General features: G+C 40.0%; 1 protein-coding gene across 1 annotated transcript; it reads left to right on the forward strand.

The window, feature by feature from the left end:
* The first annotated feature begins 4,646 nt into the window (after positions 1–4,646).
* LOC140013404 (uncharacterized) lies at positions 4,647–18,091 on the forward strand. Its single transcript, XM_072062677.1, has 3 exons — positions 4,647–4,875; positions 17,175–17,360; positions 17,691–18,091. The coding sequence occupies exons 1-3, from the start codon at positions 4,647–4,649 to the stop codon at positions 18,089–18,091; spliced, it is 816 nt and encodes a 271-aa protein (XP_071918778.1).
* Positions 18,092–24,016: the final 5,925 nt, after the last annotated feature.

Raw genomic sequence — 24,016 nt, forward strand, 5'->3', positions numbered from 1 at the left:
TCTTGCAATTCTTGATCACCTTGTGCCTTGATAACTTGACCCACCCTTCGAGGTTCTTGAGTTTCTTGATCACCTTGTTTCTTGAAAACTTGAACCTCCCTTCGAATAAACAATTTCCTATACTCCCTAGCGGTGGTGAAAGGCTTTCTTGGTTTGGGAATAAACTTCTTGGAGGATTCTTGAGCAGCCCGTTGGGGGGAGGCTTGAGTGACATTGCTCCCATCGTCTTGAGACGCCATTTTCTTGCACCAAAGGGGCGAAACTGTTTGTGTGTCGTACAAGGGAGGAAGAGACCAATTGCCTTGCTTCTTGAAGCCGAATCTGAATTGTGTTGGTGGAAGAGAGTGCGGCTGCCTTGGGGGTTTTATAGAAAACCAACCGACTTGGGTGAAAAGGTTTAAGAAGGAGCAGATCTGAAAAAAATTCGGTGGAGGAAGGAGATACCAAATCTGATTTTGCAAGTCAACTTAGCGAAGAAGTTGGGAGTTTCCAAAGGTTGTGCAAGAAAGAGTTTCCAAAACCAACTTGTTTTCCAAATCAGTCTAGGAAACTAAGTAAAACACTTGGATACCCTATTAGTTTTCACTTGGACACTATCCTATATTCTCTCCTATATTTTAGGACACTCTCCTACATTCTCTCCTAAATTTCTGAAACTAACTCCTACATTATAGGAAGCTAGGGTTTTCTTTCTTTTTGTTCACATTAGCGCTTTTCTGTCCGCCACTAGAGTCCTTCCCAAAACTGCCATTTCCACCTTAATTTGCATTCCATTTGTGTCTTACATTCTTGGTTACTCTTGTGGAAAAAGTTGGTGACAATTTTTTGGACTTGAGCGGCATTTCTCACCTACCTAAACCAACAGGTAAAGGTATTGGGTAAGGATCTTTAAAGAGTGTTTTGAGTGATAAAACACGAGAGAGAGGGATACATTAAGGGAGTGAAGTGAGGATATATTTGCATTATTTTCTTGTTACTAACCTTTTGCAGGGCATAAAGAGAGAGACATGGAGCAACAACAATCAACCACAGACTACTCCTTGATGTTCACCGCCATGAAGAATGAGCTCAGGTGAATTAGTGAGCAACAAATGGAGGAGTTGCACACTAGGTTTGACGAGCTATCCAAGAGTCTCACACGAGGCTCGCATTCAAGATCTCACAACCGGAGTAACTGTGAGGCCCCAGTTCGTACTACGTTGATATATTCATTAATTTGGCGGTAACGTTTGGTTTTGGGAGTATTTCGAAAACCCTAAGTAGAAATTAAGATTTAAACCCTAAGTTCCGGTTAAGATTGAAAACCCGTTTTTTTTCTACATTTTCTTTATTAGAAAATTCCCCAGATAATTTTTATGAGTAAATATAGTTTTTAGATGATTTTTCTAGTATTAGTTAGTTTTTGAGAAATTAAGAACGTATATCGGACGTGGGACCCACTAGTGCGAAAAGTTCGGAAAAATTCGGCCAATTAGGTTAAATTCCGGATACTGTGTAAAATTTATCGGGTGTTAAGAGATAAGTAGAGTGTGTGAAATGATTGATGTGAGAGAGAAAAAGAAGTGATAAGATTGCATTAATGGAGTGACAAGTGTCACACAACCATTGGTTAGACTTTGTGGCAACTATTCACACTTTTGACTTTTGACCAAATTGAGTAAATATCTTGAAAAAATTGCTAAAAAATCACCATTTCCTCCTACTCCATGGCCGGCTCTCACTTGGACAAAGAAGAAGAAACTCTTCAACAATTTTAGCTTCCATTTAGCTCAATCTTCCAAAACCATTCACCTAAATTAGTTTCTACTCCATAAAATCCTACCACTTGGTGCTAGTGAGTGCTTTGGTGAAGTTTTTGTGGAGAGCTAAGGTGTTCTACAACTTCCTCTCTCTTGTTTACTTGGTAAGTGGTGTATGAACACCCTCCTATATCTAATGATGTTGAATTTATGCCTAATGGTGGCTATTGTGTTAGAAATTGTGGTTTATTTCATGGTTTGGAATGATTGGTTGAGTTTTTATTTTTATTTTTGGAATTTTCTGGTTTCATATGATCTTGATGGTGTGGTTGTTTTTTATGGTTGGTAATAAGGGGTTTTGGCTCTAGTAGGTGCATTTGATAGGAAATTGCAATCAATTTTGAATTTGGAAGAATTTCTGGAAAATTAGGGTTCTTGGTTGAACATTCTGTCTGAAATTTTAGGTCATAGATAGAGGCCGAATTTGACTTTGCTCAAAACATGAAAGTTGTAGGTATTGATGTGTTTGAGGTGCCTGTAAAATTTCAGGTCATTTGGTTTAGTGTAGAATGAGATATGACGAAATTACTGTAGCTGTTCTGCTTTGGACAGAATGCGAAAACTGTACTGGTAATTGGCCATTTTGATTGGAATTGGTTTGGATTTTGAAGTTGGTGTCTTCTGATGAAATGTAGCTGGATGTCTTAGCTAACATATGCCTTTGGAATTTCGGCATTTGGACTTGTATGGACTGAGATATACCGATTACAGTTTTCTGTGTTTTGCAAACCTGTTTTGGTAATTCTGGTTTCGTATTTTGCATATTTGACCTAGTTGTGCTAGGATTTGGACTGAGTGGCCTTCTACATTGTTGTACCCCTGTTTCTTAGCTTCGAAACGGTGGGTCTTACACCCCCATCCGATAATCGTAGTGAATTTGGTGCCATTACCGCATATTGAGGTCAAATACGGTTTGTGATTCTGGTACGTTTTTGGAAAGTTTATGGCTGGAACTTTGGCTTCACATTTGACTGAGTTACAAGCTGTTTGGGCTTCCGACCAAAACACCAAACTTATAGCCCTATATCAGAGCTTTCTAACGCCCTTGGAATTTCATGAATCGGATTTATAAAACCTGAGATATAGCCGAGCAAACAAGGCCTGCCCGTGAAAATGACCAGAAATCTGTTTTGGTCCTGATGACCAATTTCCGTTCCGAATTTGGATTGCCGACCTTCATGAAAGTTGTTCCATTTGGAATGAACTATCTAACTGCCAATTTTCAGCTCTTTTGACCATGTGTAGCATAGAAAACAGTTTGCGCTCAAAACTGACCATTTGTGCATGGGCCAGATTTCGTAAGTGATTGTGTTTGGTTCATTTGGGACTAAAGCCTCCAGTTTCAGTTCTGGATGTCTTCATAACAGTTGTTGTTCATCCTTTAAGCTTCGATTTTGCATCTCATCCTCCTTAATCCGATATTCGTAGCTCAACTTATGGGTGAACTAGAAATGAGTATCAAATCTGCCGTTTGCCGTTTCCGCACGCGTGCGTGTGCCCTTTCCGTACTTGCGTGTGCCGATGTTGCTGTTTTATTTGTTTTGGGCACGTTAGTGGCCGTTTATGACATCATGTGATGCAATCTTCTATTTCAGATCGTGGTGAGCTAGGCGGAGCTGGTGGGCCCTACTAGCGAACACGCACGAAGTGATTTTCACGTTTGTACTACTTTTGTACTTTGTGTAAGTATTCAGGCCAGTTTGGTGTGTTTTCTTTGCTATGTGTTTGAGATATGTGAAAAGGGCACTTAGGCGAGGGTGTACTTTATCGCACTCGACCTAAACCCTAATTTGAATGTATAATTGTACTTGGCATATGTATATGAACCTTTTGGAACCAAAACCCTTGAGCTTGTGGCTCGGGGCGACTTTCGAATAAAGTTTGTGAAGTTTGCAAAGTTTGTGATTTTGAATAATTTTGTGAAGTTTGTGAGTTTAGGGCGAACTCTTGACCTGGTTGGACTATTCGAGCCGGTTAGGGCTTGGTCGAAGGCAGTCCAACTTAGTCTGAGGTCACCAAGTTTGTAGGTTCATTTTATGAACCAATTTTGTGAATCCGGTTCACCGAGAAGGTGACCAAGTTTGTGACCCGAGCTTGTGACTCAAGCTCAAGTTTGTGATTTCGTTCGCCCGGGCAAGTTTGTGAGGTGACTGGCCAGTGAGGGTGATAAGGTGTCGGTGGGTGTACAAGTGAAGTTCTACGGACTATTATTTGCAGTCGACGGAGTGTCGGCAGGAGATCACGCATGGCACATGAGTTGGCTTTGGAGCCACCTGTATCCTTATTATGTGATGTTACTTTTCTGCTTTTGCTTTACTCTTATTGTGTAACTGTTACGTGAAATTTATGCTTTCGCCCCTGTTTACTTACTAAGCATATAGCTTACCCCATTCCTTTTGTTTTCCTTAGCAGGGGCCGACGCGGGGACTTTTGGCTCGTATACTAGTATAGTTAATTGGCTTGTAATAGTTGAACAGTTAGGATGTTTGTTTTTGTTTTGGTGGTTTGACTCGATACTTTTGGAGAATGTAATTATAACTCTTTTGGGGTTGTATATATTGTTTTTGGTGCTCTTTCGAACTTTATGTTTTGAGTCCTGGCGCGAGCTAGGCAGGCGGCCCGCCGATACCCTTGGGTTCGCCCTTGGGAGAAGTGGGGTCGTCACAGTAACCATGGCACCAAAGAGGCAAATAGCGAGGACTACTCCGCTAGTGCGGATGAGGACGACCCGAGAAGCCTAGAAGGGACAGGTCTAAGAACGAACTCAAGGAACTTAAAATTCAAGTTCCCGCGTTCAAAGGCAAAAGCGACCCTAAAACTTACTTGGAATGGGAAGGCCGTATCGAGATGGTCTTCGACTGTTATGACTATAGTGAGGAACAAAAGGTTAAAGTTGCCACTGCTGAGTTCACAGACTACGCCCTAGTTTGGTGGGACCAAGTGAGGACCCATAAAAGGAGAATGGGAGAACTACGAGTCCGAACTTGGCAAGAACTCAAGGCATTGATGCGTAAGAGATTCGTTCCAAGCTACTACAATCGAGATCTCCATGCCAAACTTCAAGCCCTCACTCAAGGTAACATGAGTGTGGAAGACTACTACAAGGAGATCGAGATGGCCATGATGAGGGCAAACCTTCAAGAAGATAGTGAAGCAACCATAGCCAGGTTTCTTCGAGGTCTCAACCCTGACCTTTAAGAAGCCTTGGAGGTCCAACACTATTTGGACATGCATGACCTGCTTGAACTCGCTATCAAGGCCGAGAGGGGAAAGAAATTGAGGCGAGGAGCCCGTACCTTCCAATCTTCCAACTCAACTTCATGGAGGGGCAACCAACCACGGAAATCGACCCACGAAGCTAGAAATTCGGCCACACCAACTTCTTCTAGCCGAATTCAAGGTAATACCTCTAACTGTAATTCCAATTTTGCCCCTAACAAGGCTGTCGATGCATCCAGGTCCATTTCTAAGGTACCACATGAGACTCCTAAGACTAGGAGTAGGGACATCAAGTGTTTTAAATGCCAAGGGTTTGGACATATTTAGTCTCAGTGTCCCAACCAAAGGGTCATGCTAATCACTCACAATGGCGAGATCGTGTTCGATGACGATGATTGTGAGGAGATACCGGAAGTGATCAAAGATGACTGTCTGGAGGAAGACTCCGCTGAGGAAGATTGCTCTCCTGGAAGTTGGTTACTTAGTAGCACGACAAGTGCTAACTACCCGAGTTAAGGAGGACGAGCAACTACAAAGAGAGAACTTGTTTTACACCCGTTGTAAAGTAGGTGACAAAGTGTGTAGCCTCATCATCGACGGTGGGAGTTGCACGAATGTGGCAAGCTTGCTCATGGTTGAGAGTTTAGGGCTCCCAACTACTAGACATCCACACCTTTATCGCCTCCAATGGCAAAGTGAGGATGGAGAGGTACGTGTTTTCAAATAGATACGCGTTCCCTTTTCCATTGGTACTTACACTGATGAAGTTGTTTGTGACGTCGTGCCTATGCATGCTACACATGTCATCTTAGGGAGACCCTGGCAATTTAACAAACACGTCACATTCGACGGAAGGGCGAATAAGTACACTTTTTTACACGATGGCAAACGTAAGATCCTCACACCACTCACACCTGCACAAGTGTATTAGGACCAACTTAAGTTGCAAAGAGAGTGTGAATAGGACCATTAAAGGAGGCAACAAAAGGTGGCCAACCCTGGCAAAAGCTCCACTTCTACAAGTGAGCAATCGACCAAGGGTCAAGTGAGCACACCTAGTGTTACGCATGACAATTCACCTACTACACCTGCCACTAGGAAGTAAAACATGATCATTAAGGCTAAGGACGTTAGAAAAGTTGTGAATTCTGATCAACCTGTACTTCTCATGATTTGCAAGCATGTGCTCTTGAATGTTGCTGAGCTCGACAAGGCCTTGCCTGCGAGTATGGTTGCTCTTTTGCAGGAATTCAAGGATGTTTTCCCTGACGAGGTCCCTGATGGCTTACCACCCATTCGAGGGATTGAGCACCAAATTGACCTTGTAACAGCCCCACTAGGCACAAATTAAGCTTCATTAAGTGTAGGAGAAAGTTCAAACACCACTCACCTAGTAAACAAGAGAGAAAGAGTTGTTGGACACCTTAGCTTCCTTAAACACTTCCACAAAATCACTTACTAGCACCAAATGGAGGGATTTTATGGAGTAGAAACAAATTTAAGCAATTGGTTTGGATGATTTGCACTAGATGGTAGCTAAAATTTTGAAGAGTTCTCTTCCATCCTTTGCTCAAGAGTGCCGACCAAGAGGGAGAAGAAAAGAGTGAATTTTGGTGATTTTTTTGAGATATTTAATCACTTGGTAAGACAAGTCAAAAAGTGAATAGTTGTCAACAAAGACAACCAATGGCCATGTGACACTTGTCACTCCATAAATGCAAGTCTATCCTTCTTTCTCCCTCTCACATCAATCACTTCACCTCCTCTACTTATCTCTTAACACCCGATAAATTTCAACTAGTATCCGAAACTCAACCTAGTTGCCCGAATTTTTTCGAACTTTTCGCACTAGTGGGTCCCACGTCCGTTATATATCCTTAATTTTTCAAAAACTATCCAATACTAGAAAAATCTTCTAAAAACTATATCTACTCATTAAAAATATCTAGAAAATTTTCCTACTAAAGAAAATGCAGAAAACAAACCATTAAATAAATAAAACCCTAGAAAATGGGAAAAGTACGGGTTCTCACACTCTCTCCCCCTTAAAAGAATTTCGTCCTCGAAATTCCTTATCATTGGTTACTCCGGGATACAAAAATTTTAATACTTCCTTCTCCTGATTAAATTGAGCATCATACTTAGCTAACAGATCTGTACCCCTTCATTGGCCAGGTTCATTAAATTCTTACCTTCCATGAGTTTTACTTGGTCTAGGCAATAATACTAAACCAAAATAAGCACGATGCATGTGAGTAACACTCAAAACTTTTATAATAACACACATTTATACATTCCAAACAAGATCAAAACATATATATACAAGCCGGTCAAAATTAAGCCACACACATATATATAGCCAGTTAAGTCAAGTACAAACATAAACGATCCACCGAGGAATGGCCTTTCTAGTTCACCAAATCCTTTCTAACCTAGGCCCTAATATCTTTCGTATCCGGGCGCAAGAATCCCATCTAAGATAGTTCACAACTCGAGCCGGCCGGTCCCAAGAGTAAACCATCCTTATTAAAGATTCCTACCCGACATACATACCTAGCTTCCTCGAGTCCCATGATAATGATTCGTACACTTATCACATGCCCGGTTCATAACTTATGCTCAAACGAGCACTTAGACATATTCATGAAATTAGGACCACAACGCCATTTGGCCCAGTCTCACTCCGCGCAGAGACCACGCGAAGTGGCTCTGATACCAACTGTAACAGCCCCACTAGGCACAAATTAAGCTTCATTAAGTGTAGGAGAAAGTTCAAACACCACTCACCTAGTAAACAAGAGAGGAAGAGTGTTAGGCCTGGTGCAACCCAAAGAGTACAAACAATTTCACAATGATGCACAAAGATATATCAAATTTAAGCACAATAAAGAAAACTTAATTAAAGAGAAAAGATAAGAAATGCAAACCAAATATCAATCCAATAGCCTCTTCAATAGACGGCGATGCTAACCAAGATGTACTAGTGAAGGCTCACTCCTTCCTCACCCCAAACACACTTTGGTTGAGCCAAGGAGTTTTACAACTATTCTAGTTAACCCTCAACAACCTACACTTGAAAGATCACTCACCCAATTAAGAACTATTTTATACAAATGAGGCAACCTTCACCAAGGTTTTACCACTTCAAGTGATAGGTTCACCTTCACCAAGATTTTACTCCTCCTAGAGAGTAACCTTCACTTGAGCAACCTCACAACCCAACTTTCCCAACCCCTTATACAACCAACAAAGAATCTTTGTACTAAAAAATCTCACTTGTAAGCTTGTATTTTGTGTTGGCAAAAGTCCCTTGTCTTCTTGTTCTTTGGAGTTTTTATAGAAGGTGAGAAATGGCTCCAAAAGGCTCTCCAACGGTCAAATATTAAATGCTGTCAAAACTAGCTGTTGGCCTGTCGAACGTCCGAACCACCTGTCGGACGTCCGAACCACCTGTCGGACGTCCGAACCCTGCGTCCAAACCACCTGTCGGGCGTCCAAACCACCTGTCGGACGTCCGAACCCTGCGTCCGAACGTTGTCAGAGAGTCATCAAATCTTTGCGAAATTTCTCGGACGTCCGATGCGATCGATGTGCGTCCGAGGCGTGCGTCCGATCCTTCCGGACGTCCGATGCTTCCTCACGAGCGTCCGACAGAGTTTCCTTCTTGATGTTCTTCATCCTTTCGGACGTCCGATAGCTTCCTTTCGGACGTCCGACATGAGTGCCCTGTTTTTGCTTCTTCTTTTGTGCCACAAGAATCTATTCTAACAAATTGCTCACATCAAAACATTAGCCCAAATCTACATTTTGGTTTGTTAATCATCAAAACCAAGGATTGATCGACCAAGGTCAACAATCTCCCCCTTTTTGATGATGACAAACAAAATGAAGATTTCTTTTCTCAAATAAATTCAAATAAAGCTCCCCCTTAGAAAGTGCCAACATACAGAGAAATTTCAATAAATCCTACTCCCCCTTTTGGCATCAATAAAAAAAAAACAAACTCCCCCTTTATTTTTCAAATCAAGACCATATTGAATATCAAAATTTTCAAATGTACTTACAACCATTTAGCACTTCTTGGATCAAATCTTCATGATGTACCTAAATATGAGAAATTTCATTTGGTACCCTTTCTTTATAGGGTCCTTGGGAGTTAATACGACTTGATCTAGCAATCCACATGGATTTCATGCCTTTTCTCATATTTTTCTTTACATAGCAATCATTTTGCATATGTCCAAATTTGCAACAAAAGTGACACATGATAGAAGTATTTTGCACATAGGTGGATTTAATGCAACTAATTTTCTTACTTCTTATCATAGCAAACTTATTTGTGCCTTGAAAAGATTTGCTTTCTTTTGTTTGAGAGAACTTTTGTTTTTCATTTTGGAGAAACTCGTTCAAGTCATTAATTCTTTTCTTTAACACATTTTGTTCCTCCAACATTTTTTCATAAAACTTTGTTTTCTCTTCCAACTTCCTTTTCAAATTATTTTTGCAATCAAAAACACTTTTTTGATTTTTTAAATCATCATTTTCCATTCTCAAACATTTGTTTTCTTGAAAAAGTTTGGAGTTTTCTTCCAACAAATCATTTATTTTTGTTTTCAAATCTTTATTTTTAGCATAAGATTTTCTCAAACTTTTATGCATTTTAATCATAAGAATTTTCACATCATCATCTTCATTATCTTCATCACAAGAAGAGTGATAAGAATTTACCTCATCTTCTCCAAAGGCCATTAGTGCCATTTGTGCCAACTCTTCTTTTTCTCTTTTTGAATTGCATTCATCCCATGTAATTTTGCAATCTCCTCTTGAACTTCTCTTGTTGAAGATCTTCTTGAAACTTTTGATGTGAGGAGTTATATCATTGTCCACTTCCATGTTTTCATTACCCATGAAGGATGGGTTATCCCCCACTTGAGATGCTTTAAAAGCTATGCCTCTTTTATACATTCTTGCATTTTCTTCCTCTTGCACTTTGAATTTCAGCTTTAATTCATAAGAGGTTAGGGAATTCACAAGAGATTCAATGGACATAGAATTTAAATCCTTTGCCTCTTCTATAGCATTTATTTTGTTTTCCCATTCTTTTGGCAAGGCATTCAAAATCTTTCTATTTTTCTCACCCAAAGAATATTCTTTTCCAAGCAATTTAAGATCTTCAATAATGTCACAAAATCTACTACACATCTTATCAACATTTTCAAGAGGGATGCATTTTGAAAAATTCATATTGAGAAACAATCAAAGATTTCTTTTGTTCTTCAATATCTTGGTTACCTTCATGAAATACACACAATTTATCCCAAATATCTTTAGCTGATTTACAACCTTTAATCCTACTAGATTCATTTACATCTAATGCATTGTACAATATACACATGGCCTTGGCATTCAAAGAAAGGTATCTCATGTCTTTTTCATTCAATTCTTGTCTAGTCTTTAATCTACTCAAATTGGTGGTAGAGTCAACTATTCTAGCTTCATAAGGACCATCTTCTACCACATACCATAATTCAATATAAACGGATTATAAGAAAATCATTATTCTTTGTTTCCAGATGCTAAAATGAGAACCATTAAACATAGGTGGTCTATCAATAGATTGCCCTTCTAAAAAAGAAACTTTTATGGTTGCCATGATCTTTACTCTAAGCGGTTAAGCTTGATCAAAAGAGACCAAGCTCTGATACCAATTGTTAGGCCTGGTGCAACCCAAAGAGTACAAACAATTTCACAATGATGCACAAAGATATATCAAATTTAAGCACAATAAAAAAACTTAATTAAAGAGAAAAGATAAGAAATGTAAACCAAATATCAATCCAATAGCCTCTTCAATAGATGGCGATGCTAACTAAGATGTACAAGTGAAGGCTCACTCCTTCCTCACCCCAAACACACTTTGGTTGAGCCAAGGAGTTTTACAACTATTCTAGTTAACCCTCAACAACCTACACTTGAAAGATCACTCACCCAATTAAGAACTATTTTATACAAATGAGGCAACCTTCACCAAGGTTTTACCACTTCAAGTGATAGGTTCACCTTCACCAAGATTTTACTCCTCCTAGAGAGTAACCTTCACTTGAGCAACCTCACAACCCAACTTTCCCAACCCCTTATACAACCAACAAAGAATCTTTGTACTCAAAAATCTCACTTGTAAACTTGTATTTTGTGTTGGCAAAAGTCCCTTGTCTTCTTGTGCTTTGGGGTTTTTATAGAAGGTGAGAAATGGCTCCAAAAGGCTCTCCAACGGTCAAATATTAAATGCTGTCAAAACTAGCCGTTGGGCTGTCGGACGTCCGAACCACCTGTCGGACGTCCGAACCCTGCGTCCAAACCACCTGTCGGACGTCCGAACCCTGTGTCCGAACGTCGTCAGAGAGTCATCAAATCTTTGCGAAATTTCTCGGACGTCCGATGCGATCGATGTGCGTCCGAGGCGTGCGTCCGATCCTTCCGGACGTCCGATGCTTCCTCACGAGCGTCCGACAGAGTTTCCTTCTTGATGTTCTTCATCCTTTCGGACGTCCGATAGCTTCCTTTCGGACGTCCGACATGAGTGACCTGTTTTTACTTCTTCTTTTGTGCCACAAGAATCTGTTCTAACAAATTGCTCACATCAAAACATTAGCCCAAATCTACATTTTGGTTTGTTAATCATCAAAACCAAGGATTGATCGACCAAGGTCAACAAAGAGTTGTTGGACACCTTAGCTTCCTTAAACACTTCCACAAAATCACTTACTAGCACCAAATGGAGGGATTTTATGGAGTAGAAACAAATTTAAGCAATTGGTTTGGATGATTTGCACTAGATGGTAGCTAAAATTTTGAAGAGTTCTCTTCCTTCCTTTGCTCAAGAGTGCCGACCAAGAGGGAGAAGAAAAGAGTGAATTTTGGTGATTTTTTTGAGATATTTAATCACTTGGTGAGACAAGTCAAAAAGTGAATAGTTGTCAACAAAGACAACCAATGGCCATGTGACACTTGTCACTCCATAAATGCAAGTCTATCCTTCTTTTTCCCTCTCACATCAATCACTTCACCTCCTCTACTTATCTCTTAACACTCGATAAATTTCAACCAGTATCCGAAACTCAACCTAATTGGCCGAATTTTTTCGAACTTTTCGTACTAGTGGGTCCCACGTCCGTTATATATCCTTAATTTTTCAAAAACTATCCAATACTAGAAAAATCTTCTAAAAACTATATCTACTCATTAAAAATATCTAGAAAATTTTCCTACTAAAGAAAATGCAGAAAACAAACCATTAAATAAATAAAACCCTAGAAAATGGGAAAAGTACGGGTTCTCACACTCTCTCCCCCTTAAAAGAATTTCGTTCTCGAAATTCCTTATCATTGGCTACTCCGGGATACAAAAATTTTAATACTTCCTTCTCCTGAGTAAATTGAGCATCATACTTAGCTAACAGATCTGTACCCCTTCACTGGCCAGGTTCATTAAATTCTTACCTTCCATGAGTTTTACTTGGTCTAGGCAATAATACTAAACCAAAATAAGCACGATGCATGTGAGTAACACTCAAAACTTTTATAATAACACACATTTATACATTCCAAACAAGATCAAAACATATATATACAAGCCGGTCAAAATTAAGCCACACACATATATACAGCCAGTTAAGTCAAGTACAAACATAAACGATCCACCGAGGAATGGCCTTTCTAGTTCACCAAATCCTTTCTAACCTAGGCCCTCATATCTTTCGTATCCGGGCGCAAGAATCCCATCTAAGATAATTCACAACTCGAGCCGGCCGGTCCCAAGAGTAAACCATCCTTATTAAAGATTCCTACCCGACATACATACCTAGCTTCCTCGAGTCCCATGATAATGATTCGTACACTTATCACATGCCCGGTTCATAACTTATGCTCAAACGAGCACTTTGACATATTCATGAAATTAGGACCACAACGCCACTTGGCCCAGTCTCACTCCGCGCAGAGACCACGCGAAGTGGCTCTGATACCAACTGTAACTGCCCCACTAGGCACAAATTAAGCTTCATTAAGTGTAGGAGAAAGTTCAAACACCACTCACCTAGTAAACAAGAGAGGAAGAGTTGTTGGACACCTTAGCTTCCTTAAACACTTCCACAAAATCACTTACTAGCACCAAATGGAGGGATTTTATGGAGTAGAAACTGTGAGAACCCGTAAAACCCTAATATTTTTCCTAGGGTTTATTTCCCCTTAATTGCATGTTTTCTGCATTTTCTGGCTTAGAAATAATTTCCTGGTGAATTTTATGAGCAGTTATAGTTTTTAGATGATTTTTCTAGTATTGGTGAATTTTTAGAAAATTAAGAATACATAATGGACGTGGGACCCACTAGTGCGAAAAGTTCGGAAAAATTCGGCCAATAAGGTTAAGTTTCGGATACTGTGTAAAATTTATCGGGTGTTAGGAGATAAGTAGAGTGGGTGAAATGATTGATGTGAGGGGGAAAAAGAAAGATAAGAATGCATTAATGAGTGTGACAAGTGTCACAATATGATTGGTTGGACTTTAAGAAACACTATTCACTTTCTTGACTTTTTTGACCAAAGGATTAAATATCAAAAAAATTGCACAAAATTCACCATTTTTCTCTCCTTGTGGCCGGTTCTCCTTGAGCAAAGAAGAAAGGAATTCCACCAACTTTCAAGCTTCCATTTGCCTTAATCTCCTACAAACAAAAGCCTAGATTAGATTCTACTCCATATAAACCTTTCTTCTAGTGCTAGTAAGTTATTAGTGAAGTTTGTTTGAAGGTCTAAGGTGGCCAACATCTTCCCCTCTCTTGATTTCTTGGTAAGTGATGCTTGAACACCCTACTACATCTAATGATGCTTATGTTTGGCTTAGAAGTGGCTAAAGTGATGGATTATATGATTTATTTCTTGGTTTGGCTTGATTTGGTGAAGTTTTAATTTTATGATGAATTTTCTGGTTTAATATGAAATGGATGTTGTAGCCATCTTTGATGATTGGCAATGGACTATAATGACTCTAGTAGGTGTGAATTGTGGATAAATGCAACCAATTTTGGATTTGGATGAAAAAATGGAAAGTTAGGGTTCATAAAATCCCAATTCTGTCCGGTTTTGGATCATAGGGTTAGAAGCCGAATTGGACTTTTCTCAAAACATGAAAGTTGTAGGTATTGATGTAGTTAAGGTGCCTGTAAAATTTCAGGGCATTTGGGTTAGTGTAGAGTGAGTTATGACGAAATTACTGTAGCTGTTCTGCTTTGGCCAGAATGCGAAAACTGAGTTTGTATTTGGCTATTTTGACTGGAATTGGTTTGGATTTTGAAGTTGGTGTCTTCTGATGAATTGTATCTGGATGTCTTAGCTAACATATACCTTTGGAATTTCGGCATTTGGACTTGTATGGACTGAGATATGCCGATTACAGTTTTTTACGTTTTGCAAACCTGTTTTGGTGATTCTGGTATAGTATTTTGCATATTTGACCTAGTTGTGTTAGGAACTGGATTGAGTGGTCTTCTACATTGTTGTAGCCCTGTTTCTTGGCTTCGAAACGGTGGGTCTTACACCCCTAACCGATAATTGTAGTGAGAGTTGTGCCATTACCGCATTATGACGTCAAAACCGGTTTTCTTATCAAGGCCTACATTAAAGCTCTTTCTTAATTTCTGGTTTGCTATCATGCTTATTTATGCATATGAGACCCTATTGGGGTTGTGTTCAGTATTGTTTTATGACTCGTTATCGAGTCTCATTGTATTTGCTTGCTTGTTCTAGGAGGAAACGGTGGTGCACGACGTTCGTTTAACGACGGTGCATGAAACATCATTTTCTCACTTGGTGAGTATACTACTCACTTAATTGTTACTATGTGGCTTTGCTAAATGTATATGTGATGCCTTGAAGGCTTACTTGGATATTGGAATTGATTAAGGTGAGGGTGTACTTGACCGCCCTCACCCCTTTTGATAGTATCACTGATTGGCTACCGTTTTACTGCATTACTGAACTTGATATATTGGATGGTGAATTCCATTTCATGGAAACTGCTTTGGTGTCGTTTGGACGAATGTCCAACGGCCTTACTGTATTACTGAGCTCAACCCCGTTTGGTAGTCAATTGGATCGAGCCGGCGAGGGCTTGGTCGTGAAAATTGTCATGCCACGGGGACTGTACTGAGGAACCTTGTAGTAATGAGACTCTTGGTTCCGGTATACTCGAGTATTACCAAAATGACTGAATGGAGTGCGGGCCCGGTTGGGGAATGTTGGGTGGAAGGAATGGAAGTAAAGGGTTGTCTACGGTTGGTTATTTTTTTTACATTGACGGAGGGTCAATGAGGTTGGATCAAGAATATAAGCGAGGAAATGGGCTCTTGAGAGCCGTCCGTATCCTTTCACTGATTTGATTTACTTCTTATTTGCATACTTGAACTGAACGGTTATGCTTATGTGATCTTAGCTGCTATGGTGGTTGTATTCTCACTGGGCATATAGCTCACCCCGTTTCTTTTGTTTTCCTTATAGGAATATGACCCTTTTGGAATGAATTTTGTTAAATGGTTGCCGAAGGAACTAGATGAATGCTTCTTTTGTATTGTATATAAAATGGGACCCTAAATGTATCATTAGGGCCGTTTTCACTTTTGTTTTGGCAACCCACATATGTAGTGACTTTTGTATCACTTTTAAATGCCATTGTGGCTTGTAAATGGTAAATGTTATGTTGTATATGTATTTCGATGTTTGGTTGGGTTTCGGACGGGTCGGTTACTATTCATGGCCGACTCTGGATTTCATTTCTTTTATTTTGGGTTATTTAGCCCTTTTGCCTTGTTTGCGCGCATTATAAGTTTCAGAACGTGATAGATCGCTTTATAATGCACCGTTAGTCCTGGCGAGAGCTGGGCAGGCAGTCCGCTAACCTCTTTGGTTCGCCTTAGGGGAAAGTGGGGCTGTCACAGAAACAAATTTAAGCAATTGGTTTGGATGATTTGCACTAGATGGTAGCTAAAATTTTGAAGAGATCTCTTCCTTCCTTTGCTCAAGAGTGCCGACCAAGAGGGAGAAGAAAAGAGTGAATTTTGGTGATTTTTTTGAGATATTTAATCACTTGGTAAGACAAGTCAAAAAGTGAATAGTTGTCAACAAAGACAACCAATGGCCATGTGACACTTGTCACTCCATAAATGCAAGTCTATCCTTCTTTCTCCCTCTCACATCAATCACTTCACCTCCTCTACTTATCTCTTAACACCCGATAAATTTCAACCATTATCCGAAACTCAACCTAGTTGGCCGAATTTTTTCGAACTTTTCGCACTAGTGGGTCCCACGTCCGTTATATATCCTTAATTTTTCAAAAACTATCCAATACTAGAAAAATCTTCTAAAAACTATATCTACTCATTAAAAATATCTAGAAAATTTTCCTACTAAAGAAAATGCAGAAAACAAACCATTAAATAAATAAAACCCTAGAAAATGGGAAAAGTACGGGTTCTCACAGACCTGATTTCTGGAGCACCACTACCCAACAAACCTGCTTACCGCATAGGCCCTGAGGAGACAAAGGAGCTTCAATGGCAAGTTGATGGCCTATTAGGTAAGGGTTGGGTAAAGGAAAGCCTAAGTCCTTGTGTTATGCCGGTGATACTTGTCCCCAAAAAGGATGGTACTTGGCACATGTGCACTGATTGTAGGGTCGTTAACGCCATTACCGTTAAATATCGACACCCCATTCCTAGATTAGATGACATGCTTGATGAACTCGATGGTGTTATTATATTCACTAAAATTGACCTAAGGAGTGGCTATCATCAAATTAGGATGAAAGAAGGCGATGAATGGAAAACGGCCTTCAAAACCAAACATGGTCTCTATGAGTGGCTAGTCATGCCTTTTGGGTTGACTAACACCCCTAGTACATTCATGCGACTAATGAACCATGTTTTGAGGCATTGCATTGGAAAATTTGTCATTGTTTACTTTGATGATATTCTAATATATAGTCGCAGTGAACAAGAGCACATGGACCATGTGAGATTAGTTCTTCAGACACTTCGGCAGGCGCGTTTATACGCTAACCTTAAGAAGTGCACCTTTTGTACTAACGAGCTTGTGTTCTTAGGATATGTAGTGAACTCACAAGGAATCAAGGTGGACGAGTCCAAGATTGAGGCCATTAAGCAATGGCCACCTCCAACATCCGTCCATGAGGTGTGCAGCTTCCATGGATTGGCAGGATTCTACCGACGATTTGTCAAAGACTTCAGCACCATTGCTGCCCCATTGACTGTCGTGACCAAGAAGAATGGCAAATTCTATTGAGAAGACGCCCAAGATTAAGCATTCCGCACCCTCAAAGACAAACTCACACATGCACCTGTTTTGGCATTACCAAATTTTCACAAGACCTTTGAAATTGAATGTGATGCCTCTGGTGTAGGTATTGGGGCCGTTCTCATGCAAGACAAGAGGCCTTGTGCATTCTTTAGTGAGAAACTAGGAGGTGCTGCCCTGAACTACCCCACGTATGATAAGGAGCTCTACGCACTTGTACGAGCATTGGAGACTTGGCAACACTACCTACGCCCAAGGGAGTTCGTGATACACACTGATCACGAATCCTTGAAATTTCTCAAAGGCCAACCTAAGCTGAGCAAGCGCCATGCCAAATGGGTAAGTTTCATCGACACCTTCTCTTATGTTATTAAGTATAAAACTGGCAAAACGAATGTAGTAGCTGATGCTTTATCACATAGACATTCCTTGCTTGCTGTGCTTGATGCTAAGTTGTTAGGATTTGAAATGCTCAAAGAGATATATGCCCATGACCATGACTTTGGGGAAGTCTATGCATCTTGTCTGAAGAGTCCACATGGAAAGTACTTCTTCCACAATGGATTTCTGTTGTATGTGGATAAATTGTGTGTCCCTAACTCTTCCATTCGTGATCTTTTGATCCGAGAGACACATAGTGGTGGTCTCATGGGACACTTTGGCATTGTTAAGATTCTAACCATGTTACAAGAGCACTTTTACTAGCCTCACATGCATAGGGATGTTGAACGCATGGTAGGTAGATGTGTCACTTGTCATATGGCGAAGTCCAAAACAAATCCATACGGCCTGTATACCCCGTTGCCTATTCCTCACTATCCTTGGATAGACTTGTCCATGGACTCCCTAGATCCCTAAGGGGTAATGATTCCATCTTTGTCGTAGTTGATAGATTCTCTAAGATGACACATTTTATCCCTTGTCACAAAACGGGCGATGCATCTCACATTGCTAATTTGTTCTTCAAAGAAATTGTCCGTCTGCATGGCATGCCTAAGACCGTTGTTAGTGATAAAGATGTAAAGTTCTTGAATTACTTCTGGAAGACTTTGTGGCCTAAACTAGGCACTAGATTGTTATTTTCCACCACCAGTCATCCACAAAGCGATGGACAAACTGAAGTTGCCAATCGCACACTTGGCACTCTACTTCGAGTTTTGATTAAAAAGAATCTTAAAACTTGGGAAGAGTGTTTGTCGACCCCACCTCCCCCTAAGGCGTACCAAAGGGTTCGGCGGACCGCATGCCCAGCTCTCGCCAGGACTCACCCACTCACTCGTAGCACGTGCATACATCCGTGACCCATGAATAACATACACAATTCAAACTTATAATTTACATTGGTACAAATCAAGGTACAAAGTCTCAATATACCCAAACTAGCTTAAAGTGTATACAATCCAAGTACAAAACATTCTATTCAAGGAATAGCGCGAGTACAAGTCAAAAGTCAAAAGTCACAAACAACTAGTCTACGCTAGCCTTTACGTGTCTCACGCCTCGCTCGTACTCCGGTAAGGAAAACAAAACTAACGGGATGAGCCAAAGCTCAGTGAAGTTCCAAATATCAAATTGGTCAACAACCCAAGTGATAGCAGAGTAATAGTAAAATATCGAGCAAACAAGTCAAATCAGAGAAATATTACTTCAGCTAGTCAAGAAATATCAAGTTCACGTTCACATATAAGGATACAGTATCTCATCTCTCGGTTCCATTCCAGCTTGATCGGTTGGTAGTTGACACTCCGTCAACTTTCAAGTAATAACCAGTCCAAAAATAATACCCCTCTTCACGCCAGTCTCCGTCCACCAACCAACCCCTTTTTTCGGGCCCGCACGCCATACGAGACACGGGTGGTAATACTCGAGTATACCGTTCTGCCGAGGAGATACACTCCACTCGACATTACTAGTTACCCAGGGTTCGTTATCTAATCGACCAGGCCGTTGCCGGCTCGACCTGATTAACTAGCCTCAGGGTTTCTGGAATTCCAGACAAGATGAAATTTGTATGCAAGTATAGCATTTCAAGTGAAATCATGGAACAATAGCAATTTTGATTAAGGCAAGTGCGATAAAGTACACTCTTTCCCTAAAATTTCACGTATATAACATGTAATCACATTGGTAACGTATCAAATACAAGTATTAAGTGCAATTCGATATTTGAAAGCACTCACCAAAACAAGTATAGTGTTTTTAGTGGTCTCGTCCAGATGATACTCCTAGCTTGGAGTCCAGATCTGCGATAAAAGTTGGTTAAGAACTTGGAAAATCATGTAAGGTTCGAAACTTAGACGTTTCGTTCAATAATAATTAAGAAATTGAAATTTGTTTGGAAAATATCCGTAGATCACTCACTCGCTTTTCAAATGGTAAACTTTGGTATCAATTATACCTGGAAACAGCTTTTAAGTCGAAAGTGCAAGGAAAACAGATTTATAGTGATTAATACCGCCTTCCCTAGGGGTACAAGTTCGGCTAGATTCTAACGTATAACCCTCGATAACCAAAGTAGCAAAAGTCCTAGATGGTTCAAGTGATAGTCATTTGTCAACCTTGCCCAAGTCGTAAGTGTATCTCTCTAGTCTTCGAACCTGAATTTGGGCAGCATGCCCTTTGTGTTTACCTAATTTTCCAGCCGTTTTGGCTTCATTCTTTTACTCAATCCAACCCAAAGTTATTCATATCTCAAAGTCAGTTCAATAGCCATTCCATAGGCTTAAAACAATACAAGAACAAAGATTAAGTTAATAACAAGTACGGAAATGAAACTTAACAAAAGACAGTTTTGACGGGATTTTGCGGAAATGACACAACTGCTACTATGCTTATCAGATTGAGACATAACTTATACCGTTTCGAAGCTAAGATGTAGGGGTACAATGTTCATGAAGATCACTTAGTCCAATTTCCATCGTAACCTGGTCAAATTCCCAAATTACAGAGCCAACTCCCAACTATACGGCTAATTAACTGCACTGCACTAGAATGGTCATATCTCAGGATACCAAGGTCCGTTTAAGGCGTTCTTAGAGGGTTTTAAAAGCTAAGACAGAGTACTAAAACTTTAATGATTTGGAAAAAGACTAAATCTGAACGGATCATAGTGAATAAACACAACCAAGAAGACTAAACTGTTCACGCGGAACACTGGAATGTAACCTAGAACAGCGAGGTTATTTTCATCTTTTCACAAGCTACGTTGCTCCGATTGAGCTGAAATTTTGTAGGCACTTACAAAACATCATTATCTACAACTTTCATGTTTTAGGCCAAGCCTAATTCGGCCTCTAACTATGAGTATTAAAACATGGCAGAACTGAATTAGGAAATTTCCGGAAATCTGAAATTTTTGGTCTTCAATGAAACTTTCTTAAATTCCTTGTTCCAATCACTACCAAATCCCCTTATATAATCTTATATTCAACATATACTAACTATACAACAAGTTTAGGCAGAAATTTATTAAACCCTAACTTGCATATATCATCCAAAATCATCACAACAACTTGCATATCTTGTAATCAAGCCAAAACATGAACTAGATAACATCTTAAACTAAAATTTAAAAGAACAAGAATCATGATCAGATCTTATACCTCAAAGACAAAGCTTGGAAGAGTGATACTCCACCTCCTTTGGAAATTTTTTAGTTCCTCTAGCTTTCCCACTCACCAACTAACACTTTAATCGGTTTAGTTTCCTTTCTTTCTCACTTGGTTGATCAAACTCAAGATGAAATGGTTGTTTTTCTTGTTTTTCTTGCTCTCCCTTTTCTCTCTCTCTCTCGGCTGTGATGGTGCAGAAATGAAGAGCTTTGGAGTTGGTTTTAGGGATAAATGTGATGTAAATTCATTAGTCAACCAAGGGAAGACTACCACTTGTTGCTTCAAGATTGGTTCTTAATTTTTTTTCTTTTCCTTGTTGTTTTTGGTCAAAAAATTCGGCCAGCTTGCTCAGCTTTATAGCTGATGTTTGGCTCTAATATTAAAGAGATTAAGTATATAAAAAATGATGGTCAAGTGGTGCGTTCAATTGGTAGTGCACGGTACCCATCGGTTCGCACCGTTTTTCTTAAAAACACATGTACTAGGGTTTTTATTTCCTATTCACCAACTCTATATCATTGCTCCTAATCACATATTATTTCTCACTTAAAAGTCACTTTTAATCACCAAATTTGATCCTTGCTCAGTATCAAAAATTCATCTGGCGAAAAATCGCGAAAACCCTAATTTTGCTCCAATCTTGAAACCAAAAGTGAAACCCTACTTTCTAGGTTTATTTACACTTATTGTGGAATAATTGGGTAGTAGGGCTTTAATAAATAATAATTTCCAAATAAAAGGGCATTTTTGAGAAAAAAATATGAGAAATTTGCGAGTCCTCACACTCTCTCCCCCTTAAAAGAATTTCGACCTCGAAATTCATACCTTTCGTCACGAACAGGTCGGGATATTTTTCTTGCATGTCTTTTTCTAGCTCCCAGGTTGCTTCTTCCACTTCATGATGCTTCCATAGAACCTTTACTAAAGGAATCTGCTTGTTTCTCAGGCCTTTCACCTTCCGATCTAATATTTGAATAGGTCATTCTTCATAGGTTAAGGACTCGTCAAGTTCAACATCTTCGGGTGGCAATATGTGAGTCAGATCCGGATGGTATTTCTTAAGCAAAGAAACATGGAAAACGTCATGGATCCTAGACAAACTAGCTGGTAGCTCAAGTCGATAAGCCACCTTTCCTATTTGCTGAAGTACATTGAAAAGTCCTACATATCGTGGTTGCAACTTTTTCCCTTTTCCTGCTCTAATCTTTCCCTTCAATGGGGTAATCCGAAGAAACACTTTATCCCCTACTTCAAACTCCAAATCCTTCCTTCGATGGTCAGCATAACTCTTTTGTCGGCTTTGGGCTGTTTGAAGTCTCTGGCGGATCACATTTACCCTTTCATAGGCCTCCTCAACCCATGGTATTGTGGCCGGATCTATAATTTTCCTCTCTCCTATTTCCTCCCAATGGATTGGGGATCGACATCGTCGTCCATACAAAGCTTCAAATGGGGCCATTTGAATAGAAGAATGATAACTATTATTATATGCAAATTCAACCAAGGTTAGGTATTGACTCCAACTTCCTCCAAAGTCCACAATACAGGCTCTCAGCATATCCTCAAGAGTTTGAATCGTTCTCTCAGATTGTCCATCAGTTTGCAGGTGATACGCTATACTATAATTCAACTTAGTTCCTAGAGCCTCTTGCAATTTCTGCCAGAATCGGGATACAAATCTAGGGTCTCTATCGGATACAATGCTCACAGGTACCCCGTGTAGTCTCACCACTTCATCCATATAAAGTTTAGCAAGTTTCTCCAAAGAATATTTCATATTTACTGGCAGGAAATGCGCGGTCTTGGTTAATCGATCTACTATCACCCAAATTGCATCATACCCCTTTTGTGTTCGTGGCAACCCTGATACAAAATCCATCATTATGTGCTCCTATTTCTATTCAGGGATCTCTAAAGGCTGTAACAGACCTAACGGCTTTTGATGCTCAGCTTTTACTTGTTGGCACGTAAGACACTTTTGCACAAACTGGGCAATCTCCGCCTTCATATTCTCCCACCAATACAGACTTTTAAGATTTTGGTACATCTTATTATTCCCTGGGTGCACCGTATACCTAGAGCGGTGTGATTCCTCCAAAATCTCCCTCTTCAATTCCTCATCCCTAGGTACAACAACACGATTTCGGAACTTCAAGGTTCCATCAGAGCTTAAGTTAAAATTAGGTAACTCCCCTTTCTTCACCTTTTCCACCCACTTTTACACTATTGAATCCTTTACTTGGCCCTCTTTGATCGGCTCCATCAATGCCGACTTCACCTCAATTTCCAAAAATCACCTTCTTTGGTTCCAAACGAGGTCTCCCCTCACAGACATCTTCTAACAGGTTCCACTCTCTCACTATGGAACTTGCTAGTTGAGCCTTTCGGCTTAAAGCATCTGCTACAACGTTGGCCTTTCCAGGATGGTAGTTAATTGTACAGTCATAATCTTCTAAGAACTCTACCTACCGACGTTGTCTTAGATTTAGCTCCTTCTGAGGGAACAGATACTTAAGGCTCTTATGATCCGTATAAACCTCGAATGTTACACCATAGAGATAATGTCGCCATTTCTTCAAAGCGAACACTACAGCTGCAAGCTCCAAGTCATGGGTCGGATAATTCTGCTCATGATGTTTTAATTTCCGAGATGCGTAGGCAATCACATTCCTATTCTGCATCAGCACACACCCTAGCCCCTCTTTGGAAGCATCGGTGTAAACCGTGTAACTATCACTCCCACTGGGTAGAGCTAAAACTGGAGCCATAGTCAATTGTTTCTTTAGCTCTTGAAAACTACTCTCGCACTTAACATCCCAAATATACTTTCCTTGTTTCTTGGTCAAGTTAGTCAAGGGTCCCGCAATTCTCGAAAAATTCTTTATAAATCGGCGGTAGTATCCTGCTAGGCCTAGGAAACTTCGTACCTCTGTGGAATTTTCTGGCCGCTTCCATTTGGCTACGGCTTCCACTTTTGCCGGGTCTACCGCAAGGCCATCTTTTGAAATTATGTGACCTA

Source organism: Coffea arabica, chromosome 8c (genome assembly GCF_036785885.1).
Source record: "Coffea arabica cultivar ET-39 chromosome 8c, Coffea Arabica ET-39 HiFi, whole genome shotgun sequence".
NCBI lineage: Eukaryota > Viridiplantae > Streptophyta > Magnoliopsida > Gentianales > Rubiaceae > Coffea > Coffea arabica.